At 46.5% G+C, this 16,611-nt stretch overlaps 2 protein-coding genes across 6 annotated transcripts; both read left to right on the top strand.

Annotated features, from left to right (window-relative positions):
- Positions 1-66: 66 nt before the first annotated feature.
- Positions 67-9,450, top strand: CCDC28B (coiled-coil domain containing 28B). 4 transcript variants are annotated; one of them, XM_054999891.1, is made up of 7 exons: positions 67-114; positions 909-1,788; positions 3,071-3,259; positions 4,778-4,947; positions 5,764-5,918; positions 6,741-6,763; positions 8,087-9,450. In XM_054999891.1, exons 3-7 carry the CDS (start codon positions 3,099-3,101, stop codon positions 8,139-8,141), a joined length of 564 nt encoding a protein of 187 aa, XP_054855866.1. In that variant the 5' UTR covers positions 67-114; positions 909-1,788; positions 3,071-3,098; the 3' UTR covers positions 8,142-9,450. The 4 variants fall into 4 exon arrangements, with proteins under 4 accessions (XP_054855866.1, XP_054855863.1, XP_054855865.1 ...); XM_054999888.1 differs by having other exon boundaries at positions 3,058-3,259; XM_054999890.1 differs by lacking the exon at positions 67-114 and adding an exon at positions 184-284 and having other exon boundaries at positions 1,635-1,788; positions 3,058-3,259.
- A 2,035-nt stretch (positions 9,451-11,485) lies between these two features.
- Positions 11,486-16,232, top strand: IQCC (IQ motif containing C). Of its 2 annotated transcripts, none has more exons than XM_054999575.1 (5): positions 11,486-11,560; positions 12,898-13,041; positions 13,981-14,323; positions 14,593-14,703; positions 15,180-16,232. In XM_054999575.1, the coding sequence occupies exons 1-5, from the start codon at positions 11,510-11,512 to the stop codon at positions 15,293-15,295; spliced, it is 765 nt and encodes a 254-aa protein (XP_054855550.1). In that variant the 5' UTR covers positions 11,486-11,509; the 3' UTR covers positions 15,296-16,232. The 2 variants fall into 2 exon arrangements, with proteins under 2 accessions (XP_054855550.1, XP_054855552.1); XM_054999577.1 differs by having other exon boundaries at positions 14,593-14,711.
- The last annotated feature ends 379 nt before the right edge of the window (positions 16,233-16,611 follow it).

The raw sequence follows: 16,611 nt of genomic DNA, 5'->3' as shown, positions 1-16,611 counted from the left end.
GCATAAAGGGGGTGGTCCCAGTTGCGGCTCTGCAGTCTTTGTGCGTGCGTGCGTGATTGCCAGAGAGGCTGCGGTTAAAAAGCATCGAGGACGACAAAACCTAGCCGCTTTCCGGTGAGATCTTGAGGCGCCGATGCAGCTGCACTCTGCACGTGCCCAGAGGCTCTCTTGACGGGGATTTGGGCTTGGGGGCAAAGACAGAGCATAGCGCCTGACCTTAGTCGCGTAAAGGCCAGGCGCGCAGACGATCTAGGGCCGGGCGGGCGAGGGAAGCCTCCGCCAAGGTATAGCTGGGATCTGCGCGGCTTGGTCTGTTCGGAAGGCTCCTGGGCCTCGGTGGATGGCGGCGGGCGGCCTCTTGCCACGGGGGCCGGCCGCCGGCACTGCGGCCGCTCTGAGCTCTGTCCTTACCAAGGCCAGTTTGGCCCTCCGGTGCCAGCCTCCGCCTGCTCGCGCTGGTTCGGCGGGGTGCTCCGGGTTGGACCGCAGTCGGGGCGCTTTGGAGCGGGTGGCGAAGCTGCTCCTTTTCGACTTTCCTGTGCAAATGCAGACCGGGAAGCATGGATTGGGGGGAGGGGGGGCGCCTCGCGTCGACCCTCCCCAGTAGTCCCCCACCATCACCCGATGGAAATCAATGGTCTTAGACTGATGTAACTCTGCATAGGGTTGCACTGTAAGACTAGCACAAGAATGGTTGTTGTGGGTTTTCCGGGCTGTATCGCCGTAGTCTTGGCCAAGACCACAGCAATACAGCCCGGAAAACCCACAACAACCATCGTTCTCCGGCCGTGAAAGCCTTCGACAATACATCTAGCACAAGAATCTTGAAAAGTACTTACACTAGCGGGGGTGGGTGCGAAAGGAGAGAGTTGTGGTTTTAAATTACATCTAAAGAGGTTGTTCCTTAGATTTTAGCTGGGGAGTTCTGCTCATCTGCTGCAGCAAAACCAAAGAGGAGTCATCGTGTGTCCCCTTGAAGACCAGCAGGTTTATTGTGGCACAAGCGATCACTGGCTAGAGCCCACAGTGATGTCTCAGGGCAGCAGATATATGTCGCTGGCTTGCAAGTCACCATTCTTGAATAGTGAAACTTTAAAGGGGAGTCGAACAGGAAATGAATTAAATTATAATTGATCAATAGTGTTAATAATTCTTAATAATATTTACCAGGGCCTAAACTGAGATTGGTGGTGGTGGAGAGTGCTGTCAAGTCATAGCTGATTTATGGCGACCCCCTGCTGGGGTTTTCCAAGCAAGAGACTAAATAGATGTGCTTTACTATCACCTGCCTCTGCATAGCAATCCTTATCTTCCTTTGTTGTCTCCTATGCAATTACTAACCAAGGCCGACCCTGCTTAGCTTCTGAAATCTGATGAGATAGGACTTGCCTGGTCTATCTAGGTCAGGGCAAACAGAGATTACTCTTTTCTTAACCATGAGAGGTGTAAATTTGCTTACCATAACTAGGTAGACTGTGTTACATCCCTGATTACAGCTATTGCTAATGGTCACTGTGCTTATCTGGTAGTTTTACACAGAAATGCCACAGACCAGACCTCTTTATTCAGATTCTTTTTGCCACACTCTTTGCAATTTCTTCTTCTCTGCCTTTGCATATCTGCCCCCTGAAAAGTCACTTCATGCATCTGACAAAGTGGGTTCCAACCTGTGAATGCTTCTGCCACAATCGACCCATTTGCTTGTAAGGTGCTGCAAGACATTTCTCCCCCTTTTTTCATCTGGACTTCACCCTGAGACTAGAGGCAGCTCTGTGAGGAGGAAGAGAGGTAAGTGGAGAGCTTTATTCATATAAAAGACAATTTTGTTTGGGTGCAGGATGATAAGGGATCAAGTTGATGGTATGTGATGCAACATGAAAAGACCCCTGCTGGATCACACCAAAGGTCCATCTGCCCTGGCTTTCTGTTTCCCAAGCGGCCTGGACGATTACCTTGGGAGGTCCATAATCCTCTGTTTATTATCTGTCTCTGGTATGCTGTCCACGGCCTTGGAGGCTCTATTTACCACCATGATTTGTCCTATTGTTTTAGAAAACCATTCCAGGCCACAGGGGAAGCTGTTTGAGGTCTCCATAGGTGGGGGGTTTGGTTTTGGAGGTACATAGAAAAACAGCTGGTTTGAACCTTTCTTCCTGTCGTGCTAACTTTGTACTGTAAGGAGTTTTTGAGATGAATGGCTGTCCAAGAACTCCCTCCATCTCTGTAGCTCTGTATGCTTTGAGAAAGCTTTGGTACTTGCTCGGCTCTGCTGAATCGTCCCTTAATCTAGTTATGGCCTTTACTGCCTCTTGGCATAGAGAAAGGTTCTGAGGCACACATGCTGGCAGGTAGTGTGGGAAGACAAAACAGCCCCTTCACCCACAAAGAGACTGGCTGAACTGATTCTCCATCACCATCCCTTGTGCTCTTAGGAAACTTCTCACCACTTTCTGAAGTGTCTATCTTGGCATTGTATTTCTTCCATTCCTTCACCCCAAAAGCACAGCGGCTCTGATTTCCACCCCCTCCCGTATGCAAACATACTATTCTAAGCAATCCCTCAACCTTTTAACCTTCTTCCAAACTGATTTGGAGAGGGAACCTTACTGCAGAAACTGTATTCAGAGATTTGGAGTGCCCTGACAGAAGAGATTTTTCAGGATATCTGTGGAAAGCCTCTTTGAGGGGAGAATGGAGCTGGACTCCACCAGTTTATAGTGCTCTAATTTTTGCAGGGTATATGCACACGCCACATTATAAGAAAAGTGAAAAAAATCATTCAGTGCCCCAAAGAGCCCAGCTGCATTGGATTAAAGGTTCCTTTAGCCATGTTTCCTAGCATGGCCAGCCAGTTATCTCTGTAGGTTGAGCCCCAAAGTAGGTTGAACCTATTGAACCAATGCAGTCTCCCCAGAGCTTCTGGTACTCAGATACACTGCCTCTTTATGTGGAGGATCCACAGGTATCAGCTAACAGCTTTGTCCTTTTTTCTTTTTTTTTTTTGAAGTGTTGCCTATATTTTGATTTCTGTCTTGCTCCTGGTGCCCCCCTCCTGAGGCCTTCCCTGTAGGTATCTGAGACAGATGACTGGTTGAAAGATGGAAGAGAAGAAGAAGAAGAGGAGCCCCAAGGCCCAACTCGCTCATCCAGCGCCCTCCAGCGCTTTGCGCAAGCTGCTTGTCCCTGCCAGCAAGAGCACCTCGTTCTCCTTAGGGATGCCTCACCTCCCGTCACCGAAGCAAAGAGCCAAGTTCAAGAGGTCAGTTCAGGACTGGGACAGAGCTAGACGGTTTCTTTGGTATGGAAGATTTGAACCTGGAACCTGTTGGATGGGGACGCTGCCTAGCAAGTTCCCGGAACAGAAAGATGTAAAGCCAGAAAAAAGTGGGGTTTTCCCCCCTTCTCTGTGCTTTTAATGGGATAGTGCAAGCAATCTAGGTTCCAGGTTCAAATCCTCCAAGACTGGGTTGGCGATTTCCTTATGCCATTTTTTAAAAAAAGCAACAGGCATATACTTAGCAACACTGTCCTGAAACCATTTTACGTAAAAGCTTCACGAAGGAAGGGCCCTGTGTGTGTGCGTGCGTGCTTAGAGGCGCTCAGCTTAAGGTGCCCAGATTTTATTTATTTTTATTCATTTACTTCATTTATACCCTGCCTTTTCCCATTGTGGGGACCAAAAGCAGCTCATGTCATTCTCCTCTCATCCATTCTCACAACAACCCTGTGAGGGAGGATAGGCTGAGACTGTGGTACTGGCCCAAGTTCATCCTGCAAGCTTCCATGGCAGTGCAGGGATTCAACCTTGGGTGTCCCTGAACATAGGGTCTCCTGTAACCACTATACCTCAGTGGTTCGAAGAATCTGAGGGATTTTTTTGTAGCAATCATCTGTAGCAGCTGTGAGAGCAAAGCTTACCTGGGGATTCTGTGAAACGTCATGTAAATGTCTTAGGGTTGTGTTGTCATGGCATATGGAAGAGCACTTCTCGCAATACCTGAGCTCCGGATATCAGCCTGGACAGAGGTGGCCCTGTGATGAAATACACAGTAGGGCAGTTTCCCCAGGTGTTAGATTTGGCAGGGCCCATGGGACACAACCCTATATAGGCCTCACTGAGAGGTAGTGTTGTGTAATGTTATAGTATCAGACTAGAACTGGAAAGATCCACGTTCAAATACCCCAAGCTAGCCTCGGGCCTGTTGTGTTTTCTCAGCTTGAACCTACCTCACAGAGTTGTTATGTGGATAAACTAGAGAGGAGAGACGTTGTCTAGGATCTCACCTTGTGATCTTGGAGGGGGCATTGTGTGCTTCACTTTTGGTGTGGTGCTTGACTTTTTCTCAGCTCAACTAAAGTGTCTGCTTAGCATGCGCTTTGGCACAGAATGCCTTCTTTCCTTTTGCTCTGTGCTTGTGTCACATCCCGACCTGAGTTAGGTGAGTTAATCTGGGGCAGGGGGAGACATGTGAAAGATCCTGTGTTGTTGCAGTGAGGCGTTCAGAAACTCTTCAGCCCAGGCCATGTGAGGCCATCCCATAATTTCAGCTGTTTTAGTGGCTCCCTATAAGGAAATCAGACTGAATGCCAAGAAGGATTCTTCATCACATAATTTCTCAGCTGGCCCTTTAGCATGAGGAAGCAGCTTGCGCCAGGCTGGGCCTACCAGCAACCTTCCTTGAAAAGGAAAAGGGGAAGTAATGCTGGTTGGCGTCTCCAAGGCTGGGTTGGCCTCTTCCTGCTTGAGGCCTCTTATTGTCCTTTGTGTTCGGCGCAGAGCAAACAAGGAGAAGCCCCGAGCCCCGCAGCCTGCAAGCACCACGGGCACTGCGGTGGGTACCCCTCTGCAGCACTCTTTCCTGACAGACGTCTCGGATGTATATGAAATGGAAGGAGGGCTCTTGAACTTGCTGAATGACTTCCATTCAGGGAAGCTGCAGGCATTCGGTGAGTTCCTTAAGGCTGACCTGGGTGGGTGTGCAGAACTGATGGTTCTCCTGGCCGTTGTGTTGTAATTGGCAGAGTACCGGATCGTGAACAGGGAGGCTTGGGTTCAAATCCCTTTTCAGTGGTGACGCTCATTTGAGTGGCTATGGATTGGTCTTCTTTTCTCGCAGGGTTGTTGTGAGGGTAAGATGAGGTGTCTTTCCTGTTGTGCAGGCCACAGTTCCTGGAGATTAAAAGGACAGTTAGGTGGAGTCTGTCCTCAGCAATCCAACGTCAATTCCTGCCTCTCTGGCCTTTTGTATGTTCTTAAGGACCAGGGCATGTTGCAGCCCACCCAGAGCCCTTCCGTGCGACAGATTAGGAAAGAAAACTAAATGAATATCAAACTTTACTGGAGAGATTACCAAAATTGGAGGGGTTGTGGCAATTCGCATTAACACCTGTTTTTCATATTAGTACCTTTTCTTTCATTCTAAGCAGCTTGCAACAGCTTTTGTGGGTTCTTTCTCTGTTTTTTGCCTCTCAACAACCCTGCAAGGTAGATTGAACTCAAGGTCCCACACTAAGCTTGATGGATGTAAAAGGTTTTGAACCCATGTCTCTCTGGTCTCAGACCAGTCTCTATCCCATATGGGTTAAAAACATGCAAAATCGCTATTTCAGATCAGTGAACTGGTTGGGGAAAAGTCTAAGAGTCCCCATTGGGAATTGTGTTTCCCACCAGGATTAGACTCTGTGAGGGAAGCAACGTTGGAGGTTTGTTTTGAAATCTCCTGGAGACTGCAGAGGTCATGTTGTCTATTTGTACTGGCATAGGAAAGGAATGTTCTTTTGAGCAACTGGAGCATGTTCGGGAGATGCAGGAGAAGTTGGCCCGTCTGCACTTCAGCTTGGACGTCTGTGTGGAGGAGCTCTTTGAGGACCAGAAGAAAACTGTGGCTGACAGGAATCTGGATCAGCTGCTGACCAATGTGAGAGCGGCAAGGATTTTGGCCATTTCTTTTCTGCCCGTTCTTCCTCTCTCATCTCCTTCAGCCTGAAACTGAGTCATACATTTTACCTAAGGCATTCTACTGATCTGTATAGCCAATTAACAGGAAATATTTGGGATTTAAATAGCTGATCTCTCTACATAGTTAGAATGTTTGTGAACATTCCTTTTCTCATAGTGGCCAGCTTTTGTTCAGGATATGTTTGCAAATTATAGATCACCTGCCCATAGAGGTCTTGGGGAGAGGCCTTGCTCTAAGTGCCTGCAGTGGAGGCCAGGTTGATGGTACGTGGAGCAGGGCCTCCCCCACCCCGTGATCTCATTGATGAAGCTTCATTCCTAGAGAGCCCCTGCCAGGACCACTTCTTTGATTAAGTCCTATGTTTTTAAGCTAGCTAAACCACATACTTGTTCCCAGCCCATTGAATGTGGTTCTTTGCCCGTGGAAGCTGCCCCTGAGTCTTCTTCCTTGCTACTCCAGATTGGAGTGTTACTAAGCTTTCCTGGCACATGCTTCCACTTGCACAAAAGCCCCTGGTTACTTGGCTTTGGGTTGCCAACTGCTAGGTGGGGCCTGGATTTTTCCTGGGATTACAACTGAGATCAGTTGCCCTGGATAAGATGGCGTTGGAGGCTGGTCTTTATGGAATCATATCCTTGCTAAGCTCCCTCCCCAAACTCTGCCTTTCCCAGACTCAGCTCCCAAATCTCCAGGAATTTTCCTACCTAGAGTTAGTAACCCTAAGTCTTGGCTAGTTCTAAAGCTACTGACTCCTGACAGTTTTCTTCTTTCCCTTTGCAGCTGGAAGAGCTCAGCAACTCCATGTATCCTTCCTATGGGACTGAATGGAGGGTGGGGGGAGTTTGTGCTGCAGGGAGGTGCGGGGAGAGCATCAGTGACCGGGACCTGGTGGGATGGGGCAGATGGAGCATTCTTCTCGAGAGGAAGCAAGTTACATGTCTCTGGTGGACTGAAGTCAAAAACGATGAGGCTGGAATTCTGTGTCTGAACTCCAGATGTCTACTTTGGCCTAAAATGCAGCTGGATTGGGACTGCAGCACTGTGAAGGATGGGATGTGGCTGCTTTAAGCCCACTAGTGAAAAGATTGTTCCTTCCTTGCACTCATGTTTTTCCCTAGCAGAGATTAAAGGAGCTGTGGAGCTTAGTGGAGGGAAGAATAACGCCCTCTTGCTCAGTGCTGTGTTCTCAATTTATATTCTCTACTGCATTGTGTGATTGAATCCATTGGCTCTAGGGACCCTTTCCAAGCATTGTGGCATGAGTGAGCTAGAAAGACCCATCCCCTTTCAAACTGGTGGGAGGGGCATAGGCGAGAGCTCTTCCTTGCTTTCAGTTCCTCCCCCGCCCCCAATCTGCAGTATGCAGATAGAAGGCTGACCTACCTTACAGGGTTGTTGGGAAGATTATTATTAATAATGTCTTATGCAAGATGCTTTACATAGACTAAGGAGTACTGAGAGAAGTTCATGAAGCTGTCAGAATGCTTATAAGGTTCTCTAAGTATTCAGTATTATCGACTAGCAGAATCTCTGTTATAGCAGATTGAATGTGAATGGAGGGTGGGCAGGCTTGCATTTGGCAAGGACGTATTAGATGTAGACACATGACATCCACAAAAACCTCATTTTAGAGGATACTTAGCAACAGGCAACCCTGAGGTACACAGTTTTAGGGTCCTCTATTGCTATTTCCCTCCCCATTGGAAGGCAGCCATTCACGTGGGAAAGAAAGTACAGGGGTACCTTTGTGGACACTGTTAGGGTGGAGGTTAAACCTGTTTTCCCCCCCAATCATACTAGCCCTCCGATTATCAACCCTGCTTCTGTCTACATCACCTCTTCCTGGCTTCTGTCCCTTGGTCACGTGAGAACATGACAGGATGTAGGGTTGCATGTCTGCATAACACCATTTGTAAAGCAGTTACAAACAGGGCAGTGCCCTCCTCAGAAAGAAGTGGTTCTGCTCTCACTCCTGCCTCTCTCAGTGGGTATAGTACAAGAATTATGCATTTAAGCTTCTGGGAACTGAAATAACTGTTTACATTGGATGTGACCTCTGTTTGGAGAATTTGGAAAGGGGGGACAGGATCTTGGCTCTTCAGTTTTCACTTAATATGATACTTCAGCCAAAAGCTGCACTTGGCAGAAAACCCTGACCTGGAAGATGCTGCCACAGTCTAGAGGAAGCAACACAGATGGTTGCCGAGGCTTCTCTTGAACAGAGTGAGAAGGCTTGGCAAAGGAACAGAAGACCTGAGAGAGGAAGATGCTTGCAATGGAGGCTGCCTCTGAATTTGTTCAGGGAAAAAAGGCTAAAATCAGTTAGACATATCTAGGGGGATGCAGGGATTGGGGCCTGGGTTCAAACTGCCTGCAGAAAAATCAAGTGTAGAAATTGCCAATGCCTGGAGATTAAACAGTGTGCATGCCAGGGGAGGAAAGCCCAAGGGGAATGTGGTCTCCTGCACCCCAGGATTGTGCCCTGGGACTCCTTCTGACATTACAAGAGATCTGAGGGGGGGTGGGTTGTTGGTCCATGCAGTACTTCTGCTTCTAGTGGGCCAGCCCCCATCTCCTGTGGAGTTTGGCATGAGTTTCAGCTCAGTTAAAAGCCATAAGCAAGAGCCACCACCTTGCCCAATGCTCAGTGAACTCTCCACAAATTAAAGCATACAACATTAACAAAAACTATTGTTTGTTATATCCTCTGTTGTTTGGCTATGACTTCCCCACCCAACTCCCCTTTAATTATGGTGAGGACTGCAGCTGCAGTCCTGAGTACAGAATCTTGACTCTTTTTGTACCACCTCGTTTTCACTTTAATAGGGAAAAATGACAGCAAAGGGTTTTCTGGAAGTAGGAAATTCAGCGATAAGGCAGGACAGAATTTAAATGGGTGGCACGGTGCACCCTTCGTGTGGATAGCAACCTCCGAGCTCTCCAGGTGCTTCTATGTTAACACTATCAATCTATTTGAAAAGTGACATATGTGAATTGCTTTGTGACAATCAACAGACTGGGTGATTTGGTGAGGGCTTGCATGGAATCCTCTGACGATAAGTTGGGCAGGAAGGTAACCTGGGGCAAAGCATAGCTTTGGGGACCCTCTCCCAGCATCCCCCATGTTGTCAATAGATAATCGAGAGTGTTTAAGTACATGCAATATCAAATTAGTATATAGTTGAATATGTATTATTATTAATTATTGAACCCATGAGTAACTGAATGTTGATTCACAAGATGGGCAAATAGGCTTCCAGTTTGCCCTGAAGGTCAAGCAGTCACAGCCTTGGTTGTCCACTATCCTTGGGCAATATAAACCAATAGATTGGGGGTCCTCAGCTTAAATTGTGGGGGCTTGGGGCATTTATCCTCTTTTGGACCCTTGTAATTCAATTGTCTCCTACACTTTCTTACAACTGTTGAGAACGATCCCTCCTTATTAAAAGCTGTTGGCATTGACTGTTTCAATAAAAAGATTTGCTGTTGACCATTCTACTTTGATTTACATTCCAGGATTGGAAAGTGGGATGCTTTGTTTTGTGGGTCCCCTTCCTTTCTCTCAAGACTCTTTCAGGAGAAGCGGGCGTGACTGAGAGCTCACAGACCTGCATCCCGGAGTGCGGATACTGGTTCAGCCAGGATGGCAGCAGCAGCTGGGCATGCTTAAAAGGGGGCACAACAAGCCAAGTGTCTCAGTGGGTCTTCCTTCGCTGCTAGGGCTGTTCCACTCAGACTTGCCCCCCACAACAGGAATGGACTTGCTTGTTGGCTCCTGCCAAGGATTGTCACACAATGGGAAAGGCTGAGAACGGGGAGTGGGGCCTGTACCACCCAGGCAGCTCAGTTTCTTCCTGGCTGCCAGCAGCCCACCAGAAATTTTCCCAGTAAGATAAAGAGCTGATTGACTGTGCACGACGGACTGAATAAATGATGTTGGTCAGCATGCTTTCCCTTGGCCTCCATCTGTGAAAGATTAACGTTCTGACTCCTACTATATTTTAACATGAGGTTTGGAATCTATTCTGGAGCTGTTGTTCATCAGGTCTCTCCCAGCATCCCTGGGGTGCTTCCTGGGGGGGGGGGGGCAGCTGGATTACCTCCAGAAAGCTCATCATATTGCATCGATTTGGTCTGTGTCTGGCATGGGAAGACCCTGGCCCACAAATTATTTCGGCCCCCTGCATCTGGTTGGCATAGGGTATTCTTAAATGGAGTTTACTTAGTGCAAAGAGATTCATCAAGTCCCATGTTTCACTGCAAAGATTACTCTTGTTCTTTTGAATGGGGCTTGTCTGTAGGATTATCAGCCTCCATGTGGGACCTAGAGATCTAATTACAACTAATCTCCAGACTACAGCAATCAGTTCCTCTAGAGAAATGGCTGCTTTGGAGGGTGGACTTTATAGTGAATACCTTGCTTCGGTCCCTTCTCCAAACCAGTTCTCCCCAGGCTCCTCCACCCCCAAATATCCAGGAATTTCCCATCCCAGAGTTGGCAACCCTAGAATTGTGTACAGGAAAACTTTGTGGTTCCCAGAGAAAAAGCAGTACACAATGGTACACAGTATGTATACCATACGTTTTCCACAGCATGGTCATCTTTTTCAGCTGGTGGCAAACATCATCATGAGTACCAGCATTTCTTAAAAGAAAAAAAAACACTGGACAAAAGTATCCTAGACCAATCAAGGTTTTGGAAAACAGAATTCTGACTTCTTTATTTTAAACCACTCGTCCCATTTTGTGTGTGTGTACGTGAATAGTGGGCTAGTCTTTTTTTAGCACCACTCATCCTAGCCCACTTTATTGACATTACTGCCACAGTGAGCTTTTCAAATTTGTATATAATAGATCCAAGGTCGCTTATATCTAAAACGATCTGGAGTAAAATTTATGTATTTAAAAGTCTGTATTTTTCTCATAGAAATTTGAATGTTTTATAATTCTGGGACAGGAAGATCACTGGATTATGATGAGAATAAAATAAAGTGTGTGTGTGGGGAGGGAGGAATCTGCCTACCTGAGCTCCCTGGAGGAAGGCTTGATAAAAATTAATGATATACTTAATTACATTATTTTATAGTGCGCCTTTCTCATTGAGACTCAAGGGGAATTAAACAGCGAGTCTACAGCCAATTTCAGTGTAATAGGGTAAAAATGTAAATTTGCAAAGATTTAAAACCAGTCCTTATCCCTTTACTGATGCATCTTTTAGAAACCACTGAACGCAGCTGTGAAGTGATGCTTTCAAACCCTTCAGGCTTTCTCTGCTGTTGCTTTGACAAATATTTTAAAAACAAATTTAACGGGCAAGCCGTTTCCTTCTATTTTCAACAATATGCCCGGCGCTCTCCCTCACTATCAAAGCACCAAGTTGCTGCTAGGCATCGCCACCTTGAGGCTGCTCTCTGAAATTACAAGAGGAAACAAGCGGCGGAGGCAGCAGGAGGACGGAACTGAATGTCGCGATCCTTGACGTCATCGGCAGGCGCGGTTGCCGGGGCAGCAGCAACGGTCACTGCTGGTGCTTACCTAGGAGGAGAAAAATGGCGACAGAGGAAGAAGAGCGGTTGCTGAGGAGGGTGATGGCGCTGCAGGTGGGGAAGAGGATAAGACAGTAGACCGGGAAACAGAAATCAATAGGAGTCCCTCTGTTTTTCCTTATTTCCAAGTCCTTCGTTCCATTCTGCCCGTTTTATGTCGCTGTTTTTTTTAGGGGAGGGGTGTATGCATGCTTAACGACGACCCTGTGAGGTAGGTTAGACATTAGTCCCTTTTTTATTTTGCAGCCACGCCACCCTGCAGGCTCACTTCTGACTTCATTCTCAAGGTCTTTTTAGCGGCTGAGGCAAGCAGTCCCCTCCTTTATCCTTTTCACTTAATATTTGTCTCTCTTGACTTTCAGTTTCAGCTTCCCAAGCTAATGAAGTCGTCTTTGAATATAGGGTTGCCAGCTTTGGCTTGGGAAATTCCTGGAGATTTTGGGATGGATAGGAGGGAGTTCAATGGGGAATGTGATGCCGTAAAGTCTACAGTCCAAAGCTGTCGTTTCTTCAAATGAACTGATATCTGTACTCTGGAGATCAGTTGGAATGTCAGAAGAACTCCAGGTACCACTTGGAGGATGACAACTCTTTATTAGTGTCTCTAGAAGTTACTTATCCCTCCCAGTTTTGTGCTATCTGTACATTTGGTAAAGCCCCCCTGCCCCTTCCATCCAAGTCATTGATACAAAATGCTGCAGAGTACTGGCCTTGCAACTCCCCACTCAAAATCTCCTTCCAGAATCCAAACCGGTGAAGTGGAAGGGATAAGCACTGTCTGAGTACAGTTCCTCTGCCAGCTTAGAATTGACCTGCACCGTATGATGTGGTATTTTATCACTTGTGCTTCTGATGTGTTCACAGTATTCCCACAGACTACTAGACAAATATCTTGGGTAAGCCACTTCTCTCAGTTCCAGCTCCTCAGCTGTATTGTAGGGGATAATAATTACAATGACTTCACAATAACAATAACAATGACTTCACAATAACAATAACAATGTTCACCGATCTGAGTCTGTCCAGAAGGGTGGTATATAAGCACACTGTTATTATTATGCTATTGTTTCCTTTATCATCTGCTAAAGTGGTGCAAGAGGAGTATGCTGTTCCCCCTCCTCATGGAGATCTGGAGTAGTATAGTAGGGTATTACTGGCCTTGCTCCTGTGTCTTTAGCAGCCACCCGAGTCTGTAGTTTAGCAGGTGAAGCTTTTCCAACCTTGGCACTAGAGAGAGAGACCTGCTTAAGTTATGCTTGTCAAGCATAATGCAGCCAGAGAAACAAGTTCTAGTTGGTTGATTTATGCGGCCTTGTCTTGTGGCAAGGTGTTGGGTTTCCTCCTATTTGATTCTTATTTTTGGTTTTTAAAAATGATTTTTTTCTTCCTAGGCATGTGTTCGAGGTCACCTCATCAGAAAAAGGTTTCAAAGCTTAAAGGGAGAGTATGAGAGCATTGTAAAGCAGATTGAAGGGAATCTGGATCAGCTGCAGTGGAGTCAGCACTCCATACCAAAGCCTGTATTTCTCTCAAAGGTAAAATGGCCAGTGCAGGCTGCTTTTTGTGGAGACAGTGATATGTTTAAGGTCTCAGGCTTTGAATTGCACCAGAAAGGAAAACAGGGAAATCAGAAATGGCCCCATAAAAGATAGTGATCAAATTGCTTACCTGCTTTTTTCATAATATATGAATGAGAAGGCCCACCGTGACCATACAGGACAGTTGAATAAAGCAAATTTAGTATTTTTTTCTAGGAAAGAGGTACCACAGCTCAGTTGTAGGGAACAATATGTGAAGGAGACCTTGGGACCTCAGAATAGACAGTGCTGACCTAAATTGGCCGATAGCCTGACTTGGTATAAGGAAGTTTTGTATTTTATTTGTTTAAAACACATCTATGCTGTCTTTCCACCCAAATTGGGTCCCTGAGGCAGGGAATATCAAATTATTAAAACTAATGTAGAGAGCAGATACAGAAAGACCACAACAAAGAATCCTTCTGGGGGAGGGGAGCAGCCTCTTCTTCATGTGGGTACTTTAGACTCGTTGGGGCTCTTTAATTTTGTCATTTGCTTCTTGTGGCAGTTATTTCATGGCTCACTGTTTGATGATTAATAAATTAATGGTGAGCTTATTTTGAATGGAAGAATTGTCTCCCCTCAAAGAGAAGGGGCACTTGTGTGGGTCTACCATAGGAAAGACAGCGAAGTGACTTGTGGTGCTTAAACAGATTTGCTGTGTTAGAAGCTTGCTTTGTCAGTTGATTCTGTGCTGCTTGTCCCAATGTTGGCCTTCGCTACTGCAAGTTATCATCACAACATGTTTGTGGGTCTTGAAGGGATCCCAGGTTTCTTTGCTGGCCTTTCTGCTAGGGAGAGGATGCATAAAAGACCGGAATGTTGTACCCTCTGGGCCCGGTGGATGAAGTCATGTCTTTCTGTCTTTCTTTACCTGTTTTGATATCTTCAATCAAGTCTGTCCAGAAGCCAAGTCAAAGAAAGGAATTAAGTAGACCAGAGGCTGGATTGGACAAGCAGGGCAGTGCCCACACTGAAGAGGAGGAGAAGCTTAGTTGTCACAAGTTGTTACAAACAGAAAATGAGCGTGACTGTGATATGCAGCATCCAAGCCAGCTTCTAAATGAAACAGCTGCAGAGGCTGGGGAAATGAGGCCGCATCCAGAGCATCCTTTGGCTGAGCCCCTTGGGAATGCCAGTATCCTGCCAGGAGAGAATGCAGAAGGCAAAGACTGCAGCAATGTGTCGTCTGAATGGGGCAGCCTTATACTGGAGATAGAGTCTCCCAGACAGAGCCAAGGTAAGGCATGTGAACCCCCTGCCCCCAGACATCTGAACTCCCCTCCCATTGCAAAATTATCTTTTGTACTCTCTGCAATTACTATTTCAGTTGGTTTTTTTAGCAGCTTTGTGGTGTTTTACACAAACTAGCATCCTTACCCCTCAACAAATCCTTGCCCCATGAAACTTGCACACCAAATTTCATCGGTGGGTAGAGGCAATGAAGGAAAAGGGGGAGAGTCAAGGGAACAAGGGATGGCTTCTTAATGTTGATTTCTCATTGTGCAGAGCTCCGTTTCCAGGGATTGCCGGTGATGCCTCAAGCACTGCCTGACCTCCAGCACTACCGAAAGCACCTAACCATGGAACTGCTGTGGCTGCAACAAGCCATCTCCAGCCGTAAGAACGTAAGAGGCATTCTGGGGCTACATGCACTGCCATAAATATCCAGAGCTGTAACCATTGGCAGGCAGCTGCACTCTTGCGCCCTCTGTACTTGTTTGTTCATTTTGCAAGCAGACTTCAGGTGTAAGCAAGAAATGGGTTAGAATTCATGTCTTCTCTGGAGTGGGAAGTTAAGGGGCTGGGAGGATCCCTCTGTGTGTGTTCCTTTAAATCTGAGGGTGTTCAAGCATGAGCAGTCACATTGGACAGATGTTTAAGACTGATAGGTGGAGTTGGGGAGGGAGACGTTACTGCGTTTGGGCGTGCATACATGCTTTTTGCCCCTTTTTACATTGAGTAGAAAAATGAAGTTTTAGTATTTATTTTGGAAGCAACTGTGCAGTATATGCTTTTCAAAAGATACCGGTTTTGACTGAACTGCCTCAATGTTTCATTTCCTTTGTTCTCTCTCCCACCTTCCCCTATCCCAGTATCTGATCCTGAAACAGAGGCTGTGGAACCAAGAGTAACTGAATGCTGTTCTGTGGACGCATCCCAATGTCCCTGTTTATGCAGACTTGGAAGAGTGCCCTCCTTTCCCATCTGATGGTAGAAAGAGAGCATTGTGGGGGCCTCTGCTCCCTCCATGGCAGCAGGCAGGTGTTTGGTACTCTTTGGAGTTAACCACTCCATGTAGCCTTCTTGGATCCTGATTGTGCTCAGATTTGAGACTTCTGAGAGGAACAGTGCAGCTTACCTGTGGACTTCTCAAGTCAAAAGTGCACTTATGGTGAGTTTGTTATGAACAGGTGCCTTGTGTAGGTCCAGATTACATAAAGAGTGTGACCGGAATTGTAAGGGAAGAAAGCAGTGTCCCCCGCTCCGCCTTCCTGCTGCAGCCTTCTGTGCCTCCCAAGATTGAGCTCCTGCAGGACAGCAGGACAGTCGACACCTAGGAACAGTGGGGGCGGGATCTGCAGAAATCCTCCTCCTCTCCTCCACCAACAGAAATGCCATTCTGCATGGAACTGCCCTTACGCTGATGGACCAGCAGCCGGGGATCTTAGGCAATATTTCTGCAGACTGAATTTGTGCAATCTTTGATGGAGGCAAATCCAAGCTGAAATTTCATGCTTAGCAACTTTTGTTGAACTAGCCTGTATTTGGCCTGAGTGTATTGACCAGGGCTGCATGTGGGGAACTTGAAAGAAGGAGCTGCGTCTCCATAAGCCTCATATTGTAGCCAAGAGCTTTGTGGTTGCCAGTATCCCAACTGCTCAGCTTCCTGCTTAGAGACTTTTGGAACTGCGATATGAATTCTCTGGCTGAACCGCAGGTCTTCTCTGAATTTTCTGGGCTTATATTTCTCTTTCCTCCCATGGAGATAATGTGTGTTTAGATCAGGCCCCATGGTGCAGTAATCCTATCAGCTACTTCAAGTGTTCTTTCTGTCACCAGCCACCATTAATGGCCTGATATTTGGACTGCAGAATCTCGTTTTCTTCTTTTTTTATATTTCTGAATAAAAATACTATTTCACTGTCTAGAGTCTGCTCTCTTTTATCTTCTAGTGCGTCGATTTATTTGACCTACACCCTGCAATCTAGTCCTCTAGCGATTTCTATCATCTTCCCTTGGTTAGTCTTAAAGGTGCTACTGGACTCTTTTTGATTTTCCTCCTGTTTGAAGTTCTGTTGCGGCAGCTTTTGTCTGACATCCACCTCACCAACTTGCTTCTAGTTTTTGGAAAAGGAGTGAATATTTCCCAATGTTAATGAAAGCAAGTAGTTGGATTAATAATATTGCCTACCAAATGTATCAGTAAGCTTCCCTGACTTGCCGCTTAATAAATATATTCCATAAAACTCCATGTATACTAATATCCAGGGGAGAATACCAGAGAACTCTTTCTCTGTATTTGTG

The sequence above is a fragment of the Eublepharis macularius genome, chromosome 15, assembly GCF_028583425.1.
Source record: "Eublepharis macularius isolate TG4126 chromosome 15, MPM_Emac_v1.0, whole genome shotgun sequence".
Lineage (NCBI taxonomy): Eukaryota > Metazoa > Chordata > Lepidosauria > Squamata > Eublepharidae > Eublepharis > Eublepharis macularius.
Note: the sequence above shows the minus strand (reverse complement) of the source record. Positions and strands in the feature narration are given on the sequence as shown.